The 10,123-nt window shown below is 44.6% G+C and overlaps 1 protein-coding gene across 1 annotated transcript; it reads left to right on the plus strand.

Annotated features, from left to right (window-relative positions):
* The first annotated feature begins 1,817 nt into the window (after nt 1-1,817).
* Nucleotides 1,818-3,720, plus strand: COPS9 (COP9 signalosome subunit 9). Its single transcript, XM_015637004.2, has 3 exons — nt 1,818-1,950; nt 2,021-2,093; nt 3,421-3,720. Exons 1-3 carry the CDS (start codon nt 1,888-1,890, stop codon nt 3,456-3,458), a joined length of 174 nt encoding a protein of 57 aa, XP_015492490.1. The 5' UTR covers nt 1,818-1,887; the 3' UTR covers nt 3,459-3,720.
* The last annotated feature ends 6,403 nt before the right edge of the window (nt 3,721-10,123 follow it).

Below are 10,123 nucleotides of genomic sequence, written 5' to 3' on the forward strand. Positions count from 1 at the left end.
TCCCTCTTAATTTTTAATTCTTAGGAATTTATGCTGTTTCCCCATTATCTCTTCCATCTTTCAATATCCAATTTCATTTATCAGTAAACCTACAGTTTGTTTGTAAAGGCAAATATATATATATTTTTTTTTTCCATTTCATCCATCAGTGGAATCTTTCCCGTTGTTGTTTGAGTGAACAAACCTGACTGCCAGCAAACACACCTGCACTGAAGGTGCCACTGCAGCCACATGCAGCATTTCAGGCTTCAAAATGAGAGGAATTATGGGGTTGTCTTTACAAACAACCTGTGGTTCTGCTGGTAAAATGAAACTATCACTGAGAGATAACAGAAACAATGGGATGGATTCCATTGATTGAGTGAAAGGGACACTGGGGAAACACCATAAAATTCCACAAGAGTTAAGAATTAAGAGGGAGGGTTATAGATTAGTGGGGAATCTTAGGCATCAGGTGTTCCAGGAAGTCTGTACCTCTCAAGTACCTCATGTGAAAAACTGGGTTCACATATTTTTTATAGAGTGTAAAAGTTTAATAAAAAGACAATTAGGGGATAACAATAAAGTATACAGATAGGGCCAGGTGTCTCTGCATCCAGCCAAGAGAGCACACCTTACCAACAAAGGATTGTCCCTTAAAAACAGAATCTGACTACATATCCATAAATTCTCAAACATACTCAGACATTCTTCTTGGGACTTTTGGTGTTCTTCTGTTTAGTTCTTCCTTGCCCCCCACTTTCTCAATAGATTAATCTTCTTGGCACCACTAGGTTTTATATCCTTCGATAACGGGTGCCATAAATTTTTCCTTTGGAGGGCTTGGAGGATTGCTTGTCTTCATCTGAACAAGATAATCTTAGGATGCAGGGGGGTCTCTGACTATTTTCTTTTTTAGTCTCTGGATTATATAAACAAAAAAGTAGTTTGTGCTTTAATATCATGTTATAGCCTAACATATATGTATTATACCACTATTTCTAAGTTTCATCAGTAACAGAAATAAAGGAAACTATTAATACAACAAAAATTTCTGATCTTATACATAAAACATACATTATAGTATTTGCGAAAAGCCAATAATATGATATGCATTTATAACACTCAGGCAATGGGAAAAGAGAGAGGGACACGGAGCCGGGAAATTGGGATAAAAAGGAGGCTGCGCTCTCCAAAAATTTGAGAGACCCCAGGAGAATGCCCCGTTGCCTCTCCCTTTATTCGAAAAAACTAAAAGGACTCCTCTGCCTCCTTTTTTGGACATAAACCTCTGGTGTTTGTAGATTAATTTTCCTGACAAAATTAATTCCTTTTTTACAATTGATGCTTCTGTGTGACACAATAAACTCCTCCATTCTGCTGCACGGCTTTGGAAGCTTTGTTTTGTTTGTTTTTACAGCTGATGCTCTCAGCTTCGTCTCGGGAGTCAGCTCTCTGTGTAGAGGAGTGCACAGGAATTACTGAACCAGTGCACCCAGTTTGGGGGCGGCAAGGGCCGCCAGTACAACCGCAGTCCCTCTTTGGAAGGGATATCCTTTTTATTTTAGGATAAAAAGGAGGCTGCGTCCTCCAAAAACCTGAGAGACGCCAGGGGAATGTCCCCTCAGCGAAGCCTGAGGGGGCTGAGGGTGACAAGATGGCGGCGGCGCGGCCCGCGCGGGGAGGCCCCGCTTCGCTCCGGCCCCGCGGCTCCGCTCCGCTTCCCCCTGGCCCCGCTCCGGCCCCGCGGCTCCTGCCCGGCCTCGCGGCTCCGCTCCGCTTCCCCCCGGCCCCGCGGCTCCGCTCCGGCCCTGCGGCTCCGCTCCGCCCCGGCCCTGCGGTTCCGTTCCGCTCCGACCCCGCTCCGCTCCGCTCCGGCGGCGGAAGTGACGGCGCGGAGCGGCCGCCATGAAGCCGGCGGTGGACGAGATGTTCCCTGAGGGAGCCGGCCCTTACGTGGACCTGGATGAGGTGAGGCGGGTGCTCCGGTGGCGGGGCTGCGGTGGCACGGCGCGGAGGCGCTCAGAGGCTGCTTTCGCAGGCAGGGGGAAGCACGGGGCTGCTGATGGACCTGGCCGCCAACGAGAAAGCCGTGCACGCTGACTTCTTCAACGGTAAGGACCGCCGTGCTCCGGGGTTAGCTCAGCACGCCTCGCCTGCCTTCTCTCTCTGCCTTTGGTGCCTTAGGTCGCTAAACTTGTCGCTAACCACATCTCTGGGGAGCGCTGTGAGAGCGCTTCGGTGCCAGGTGATGCAGGTGGGAGCGGTAAAATGCGGGGTTTTCCTCTCCCGGGAGTCAGAGCGTGTTAATCGCTACAGGGGAAAATACCTTGGGCTGTTCACGTAACAAATAGCTTATGTTAAACAGCGCAAGTACGTGTAAAAATGTGGGCTTCTCCGGACAATTCCAGTGCCTCACCACCCCTCCCAGGGAAGAGTTTTTTTCAATTACCTAAAGCCACATTCTGTCAATTTGAAGCTATTCCCCCATGTGCTGCCACTCCAGGCCCTTTGTAAATAGTCTCTCAGTCTTCCTTGTGGGCTCCCTGGGCTACTAAAAGGCTACACTTGGGCCACCCTGAAGCTTCTCTTTTCCAGGCTGAGCAATCCCAATTCTCTCAGGCTGTACGAAGATATTTACAGCTGCTTTGAGAGAGAGGAGATACATATCAGGCCTTTAGGGATATAATACACAGCACAGTGCTGCACTTGGTTGCTAAAGGGGTTTTTATGCTTCTGAAGAAATACATTTAGACGTTGCAACAGTGAGTTTTAGATGTTATTAAATCTGCTTGCTGTGGTAGTGTTAATTCCAAAGTAAAGTACGTTTCTCATTTTGCTCAAGACTTAAAATACAGGAGTAAAAGGCAGTTCTACTCCAGCAGTTGTGGGGGGACACTCAGCTATCTGTTGAAGCCAGCATATTCAGGAGTAGCTATTTCCATATATTTGTACCATCACACTGTGATATTGTATTCCATTGATCGTTTAGGGCTCTTCTAAATGAGGATTTGTCCTCAGTTCATTGTACGGTAGTTGAAAATGGCCTTCTGTAAGAATAAAGACTTGTGTTCAGTTAGGTGATCAGTTTATGTTCAGTATACAAGGAAGATATAAAGCTGAGTAGTTAGGAGTAATTCCCAAGGTGTGTAGAACCATTTTGCTATTGGGAGATGTGTTCTGAGACAGAAATGTTATTGGCACCTTTAAAGCAATTAAATGTTTTTTGAGGAAGGGGTTTTTAACACAGATCCCAATTCGTTAATCTGCAAAATCATCTCCCTGATGCTACATGTCTAATAATTGATGGTGTAGTTACTCTCAATCACTGAATTCACCTTTATTTCTGTCCTTAATCCAAAGAACAAAGTACTATACTTGCATGTGCACTTGTAACATTGAAACTTCTGAAGTTAATATTTGTCTTGTTTTCCTAACTAGATTTTGAAGATCTCTTTGATGACGATGACATCCAGTGAACTTGGTTGTCCAGCAGTGCTGAGATGTGGATTTTTCTCTAGGATCTCCTGTGCAGTCCATTATTTATTAAATTAATCAAAATGGGAAAATCACAGAGGGGGGAAAATAACCTGTATAAACTCCTTGGGGAATATTAAAGGTGATTGAAGATAACTAAGGAGGGGAACTGTGCACTGTTATTTCTAGGAAGCTGTCTGTAGTTTTTCCTGGAAATTTTATTTGCTGATGTGCTTGTTGAATAAAATACTGCAGAAACACGCATCTCTCTGGCTTATACTTTGAAAGCAGAAATTGCTGTCTTCTGAGCTCCCTCAGAGTGATTATTTTGGTACTAAATATTTAATTTACTGTTGCTTTTGGATATTACATTAAAGATACCCAGTAGGGCACATGCTGCCTAGAAAAGTTTTGTTCATCCCACAATAAAGGATTGTCTTGGGATCAGATGGTTGCTTGTTCTGGATAGTCCAACTCATTTGTTGGCCACACTGAGAAGAGTGTGGGTTGTCTTGTTTCAAGACAGAGAGCTACCATCAGTATTTCACTTTCAATTTAAGGAACACAGAAAAAGTTATTTCACCTTGATATGTTAAGGAGAGAAATATTTGGACTCCAGATTATGGGAATGCTTGGATTTAAAAATATAATTTCATTATTGAAATGGTATTTGACAGAAAAATAAACCTAAAATTATCCTATGTTTCTGCAGAAGCTAATGCACTTATTTTTGCTCACAAGGTACAGTGTATGTGAATCAGGCTGTTGAAATACTAGTTCAAATTTTGACATAAGGTTTTCAGAACAAAAAATGTTTCATTTTTACCCTTCAGTGACCAAACTGAATCTCAGAATAAAAGGAACAGGTGAGTTTTTAGTATCTTTTTTCAGAGTCAAGAGTGTAATCCTTTGTAATCTCAAACGCAATCTGTATTCCATAAATTGATCACAGACTTAATACTGTGACTGATCTTTCTTTAAACAATTCACTTAAATTTTACCTGCAGTGAAACCCTTTCATACTTCTGTCACATTTTTATTTCTTTGGTTTGCCTTAAAAAGAGGAAATCTTTAACAGTAAGTGTTCCAACCAGTGAGTTTAAAACTGTAAGCACAATAAACCCAGCAGGATTTAGGTGTGTTTTGATTGTGTTGCTGTGGATTTCTGACCAGCCTGTGTTTCATTGTGCAGTGTGCTCTAAATCAGCATTGTGACATTTACCCTGCTTGGTGCCTGACATTGTGCTGTGTCCCTGGAGGAAGAGCCTTGCTCAGGCAGTGTCCTTTCCCTTTCAGTGTTGTTCTGCTGAGAGCCTGGGCTTTCCAGTTTTCCTCATTGGGACCAACATAAAACAACTGGAGTGCTGGCAGATGGGTTTGGACTTTATCTAGCCTTGGTGCTGTGCTTTCTCCAAACTGTTCTGAGAAATTAGTTGCTTCCAGGAAATAGAGGCAGCATTTTGAGCAGGTGCAAAAGATGAAATAAAACTCAAGAAGCAACTCTCCTCCTCTGCTCTTTTATCTACTTTTGCTTATTCCTCAGTATGGTTTGTTTTGGAATACATCGTCGTCAATGTTTAGTAGACACTTCTTTGTTTTTCATTTGCTCCCTTAAGTTGTAAGAAACTTGAGCTTTAAGTTTTATTACAGCAGCAGGAATATATTGTGTGATACAAACTCACCTTGAACAGTTGCTCTTCAGTATGGATTTGTGTTCTCTCCTTTAGAGATGTCTAAAACCTCGGTGGACATTGGTTTGAAGGTGCTAACAGTGAGAGGTTCTGGTTTTCATCTCACCTAATCGAAACATGGAATTCTTGCTGTGTAATTGGGTAGAGGGCAAATGATGCTCCTGGGTCCAGCAGTTTTCATCCTGGTAGGATATAACTATCCACTCAAGGTAGAGCTAACACACCTTTTTGTGAAGGTTTCCAGAAACAGAGTTACATGTAGAAAAGTAGCATTAATAGTACTGCTGACACCTGGGAGGTGTGGGGTGTGTGTCTGTCCAGAGGGAACTTCATCTGTGCAGTGTTCAGAAGTATTTGAGCTAATCAAAGTCCTTGTGAAGGAAGCTGTGGAATCTCATGAAGTGCCTGGGTGTGCAGGAAATGCTGTTCTGGCTGGGGTACCCACTGGGGGTACTGGGGGTTCTTGGGTATTCCCAGCTGCTGTCCTGCTAACTCAGCTTGCCCTTCAGTCACATACCTGTGTGGGTCTCCTGGGCTGGAATGAAACAAAAGGAACATTCAGAGTTGGGATATTACCAAACCTGCATATTGGAGCTGTCTGCAGTATGAAGATCCCTCCTGCACAGTGAGACTGAGGCTGTGTATCACATCATCTCTCCAAAGAGGGCTGTCAGGGTGTTAAACTTCCATCAGGAGCTGTGATTTGTTTGGGTCCCTTCTGGAACGGTGTTAGATGAAGAACAAAATGCCCTTCAACTTCACATTGTTTCTGTGTTCCCATTTGTCAAGGTTTTTGGTCTAATTAGTCTTTGGGCAATCAGCCTGTTGTCAGGAAATAATCACAAGATGTCAAAATCTCTAATAAAAATTGATGTAAAGGGCATTTGACTGCCTTGGCCAATCCATTTATTGAGCTTTGATTCCTGTTCCTTTTGTGGAGATTGACACCTCTCATAATAAGTGTTTCTTAGGGAGCAAGGCTGTTTGAACAGCAATATGCACACATTTAGACTGATATGTATTAGTCTTTAAGCTGCTGGGTATTGCTCAGTATTTCAACATCCAAATAAAGGCTCTAGTCCGGATAGGTTTGTGAATTTTCTCAGTAATTACAGTGGGACAGCTGGCAATCCATAAAGCTGACCTGCCTAGGACTTGGCTGAAATGCCTTAGGAGGGTGTAGCCAGTGGTGCAGGGCTGATGAAAAGCAATTCCTTCAAAACACTTAAATGTCAGCCTGTTCCATTCATACTCTCAACAGGCCACAGCTCTGTTTGCAGGGAGCTGCAAACTGTCCCAGTACATTCTTTGGAAATAAAAATATGCAATCTGTTTTGAGCTGAAAAGAATCCACTCATTGTGAGGGAGAGAAAGTTGCCCATGTTAAAGGAAACTGGCTGTCATCTGTGCATAACATTTCTGCAGTCCTGCTTCTGAGCTGGTTTCCAGGTTATCCAATATCCAGGGTTCCACTGCTCTTCATATGAGCAGGAATAGGCAAGCTCAGTCCTAGCAATAGTGGATCTCCTCGGTGGCTTTTTGCTGAGTTAATTTCCAGGGAATGAAAAGTTTTCCTTTTAATATTTTATTTCAATAATTGAAGGTATTTTTCTTGATAAAGAAGGAATTCATTTAAATGAATAAATGGATTTCTTCCTGCTTCCCTGGGGTGTTGAGAAGCTGGCAGGCATCTTCCTGCTCTCAATGTGCAGTTGTTCAGCACATGAGAACATGCTGGGCAGATGACAGTGCAGCCCTGTTCCCGGGAAATCCCTGTTGGTGATGGGGCTGGAATGCCAGTGTCACATCAGGGATATTTTGGAAAAGCACAATGCAAGTCAGTCCTCGGCAGCAGGGGTGGCTTTGAGCATGAAGATTTGCTTCCATCTTTTTTTTTTCTTTCATGTTTATTTATTTTTTTAGTTTGCCTTTTATATTTGTTCCAGTTGGCCTTTGCCAAGCAGCAGGGTTAGAATCCTTACTCATGTTACAAACCTATTAATCAAGCTTCTATAAGGAGTCCAGAGCAGAGGGAGACAGGAACAGTGTCTTTTAAAGCTTTTAAAATTCACAAATAGAACTATTTTGTGAATGCTTCCTGCTTATTTATGAAAAAAGTTTTAGGTAATCTTGTAGGAACTCTTTTAAACTTAAAGCCTCCTGGAGGAAAGGACTCTAGTTTGAATATTGTGAATAAACAGAGGCACAGCTGAGAATGCTGTGTATGAGGTGGGTGACGGGGCAGGGGGATACAGATTGCCAAGGGGATGTGACAGAGCATCCCTGGTGCTGACAGGAGCTGCCCCAGCAAGGGAGTCCCAGCTGGGGATGCTTTGGTGAGGACCCGTCAGAGGGGGCTCCTGTCACAGGACAGGTCTCAGTCCCCAGTGCAGCTTGCTGAGCAGTGTCCTGCTGTGGCCTCCTGGTCTCCTGCTGCTCTGAAGCTGCCTCTGCATCACTGGGGTACAGGTGCTGTGCTGTGGGAATCACCTTCCCTGAGCCCTACCTCATCTGGGATGGCAGATCCACCTTGGCCTTACAACACTTGCCAAAACGTGGTACACAACTAGAGTGACTTCTCTGGAAATCCCTGCCAAGCAGCAGAGAAGCTGTGCTGTCCTGATTTTCAGAGGGAGCTGGGTGTGTTGGTTCATACCGCCTGTCCTTCCCTGCCTCACTCCAGAAGGGAATTAGAGATTGTCTTCAAGTGTGATCCCTGCCTCCCTCCCCATCATCCCCTGATGCCTCTCCATAAATCTGTCCTGCTTTATGGGAAGGATTCCACAGATTGCCTTGAGGGTGGGAATCCCTGCAGGAGGAAATAGATATTGACATTTAATGCTTCCATTTCACTGGGAATAAACCTTTCCTTTCCCCATGACTGGCTGGAGGGCAATGAATGCACCTCCATGTAAGGAAATCTCAGAGTTCTCCAGGAGCAGTGGGCTGGGCTCATCATCCCAGGATGAGCTGAGGGTGAGTGTGCTGATTTACAGTCCCATGGCAAACCAAGTCTTTTCATCAGGTACCTACACCCAGCACAAGTACAGTCACAAACATGTGGCAGTCTGGGCACGCTCTGGTTTCCTGCACAATATTTCAGAGACTTTAAATCTGATGGCATTATTTCTTGTATGGAAAAAGAGTGGCTGATTAGCCAAATGTCAGACTTGATCCTAATCCCTCTGCCTGCTTCCATGATGAAAACCCTCTAGTGAGTTTATACTTCAGGAATGTCTTGCAAGCAATTTATCTTTTTCTTGTAGCTCTTCATGGTTTAGTGCAGCTGCTATTTGTATTCCAATTAATTACTGGCACAAGTGATTACATGGGGTTGAAGTACAATTAGGACCAGTCTATAATTGTGTTTGAAAGGGCTATGGATGCTTTTACAGATGGCTTCCCTGCTGGAAGAGACTGGTCAGTCTCTCCAGCTGTCTCCAGCTTTTCATGTTATTTCTCCCTAATTGTTAGTGCAGTGATTTCAATCTTTCACTGGGGAGCGTTCTTGCTTTCTGCCTCTTACAGTACATTTGTTTCTAAAGGGAAAAGCATCCATTTAAACCTGCCACATCCAGAGAGGCAGTAAATAGTGAAACAGAACTTTGTACAAGGCATCTACTGTCAGGAGTGATTAAAAAACACAAACTAAAACATTTAAAATTGTTGGAGAGCAGGTGATTCTGTGCCCTCTCAGCATGCCAGTGTCATTCTTGCTCTTTTGTTACAAGACATTTGTGTGTTTGATGCAGTGTGATCCTCTGGAGCCAGCCCAGGCCTTGGAGATGTGCCTGTGTTGGCCAGGTTTTCCCCTCCCATGGGTTTATGAAGCAGAGAGGAATAGTAAAACCACAGCAACTCCATAATGGAAAAAGGCCGGATTCCTTAGGAACTCCCCTGAGCTCATCCCCCAGGACCTCATTATGCCCCCAAACCCTGTTTGCTGCTCTCTCTTGAAATCAGCCCAAAGCCACCATGGTGCCCTGCAGTTCTCTGTCCATGGCCAGCCTGGCCATGTGTCCCTGATGTGGCAGAGCTGGCCAGGTGGAGGTTTGATATCCATCCCACATGCAGGAATTTGGAGGTGCTGGGCCATAAGGACTCCCCAGGGTGATCGGTGGCCATGCTCAGCTGCTGCTCCCAAAACTTGTCTCAGCTGGCTGAGACCCCCATGTAGACCCCTGCAGGGCTGGGCAGCCTCAGGAGGCAGGAACAGAGGGGAAAGGGCATCTGGGGGGCTGCAGTGGGGCAGAGGTGGGGCTGCTTCTCTGCCTGCCCTGTGTCTGTGCTTGCTTTGTTGATGGACTGAGTCTCTGTTGGGAGCAGTTGCTTTATAGGAGAGATGGGAGGTGGTTTAAACTGGAATCTGGTGCCTGCTGGGAAAGTGCTGGTCCAGCTGAGCAAGAATCTGACAGAGATTTGAGGTGAAAGGCTTCTTGAAACAGTCTCAGTCCCTAAAGGCAGAGCCTTGAGCCCTGTTTCCATGCAGTGGGTGTTTGCCTTGGGTTGCTGTTTGCTGGGTTTGGAGGTGCGTGGCTGGGACGTGCATGACTCTCCTGAGCATCATGGTGAAGCTGCAGCTCAGTATTTGTATCTGTGAGAAGGGAAAGAGTCACAGAACAGAACAGCAGTGCCTTAATGACTTCCTTTAACATTTTTCCCAAGGTTGGAGCCTGAGTGCTGGTGTACTGGACAAATCTGTAAGCATGTTTACTCCCGCTGCATGGCAGCAAAGAAAGCAATAATTTGTTTTGGCTCCCTCTAGGGAACTGGACTTTAAACTTGTATAGCCTCCTAATGTTTATCCCAAATACCTCTTAGTACTCTGGCTGTTTCAATTTTCCCTGCCTTCTGAAGAGCCATCTGAAAACATTTGAGAAAAACAGCGCAAAAACTCTGACTTGCTTCTTTCAATTTAAGCTTCTTATGCCATTTGATCCAGCAAATGCTGCATTTTAAAATCTCCTTTTTGTTTA

The sequence above is a fragment of the Parus major genome, chromosome 9, assembly GCF_001522545.3.
Source record: "Parus major isolate Abel chromosome 9, Parus_major1.1, whole genome shotgun sequence".
NCBI lineage: Eukaryota > Metazoa > Chordata > Aves > Passeriformes > Paridae > Parus > Parus major.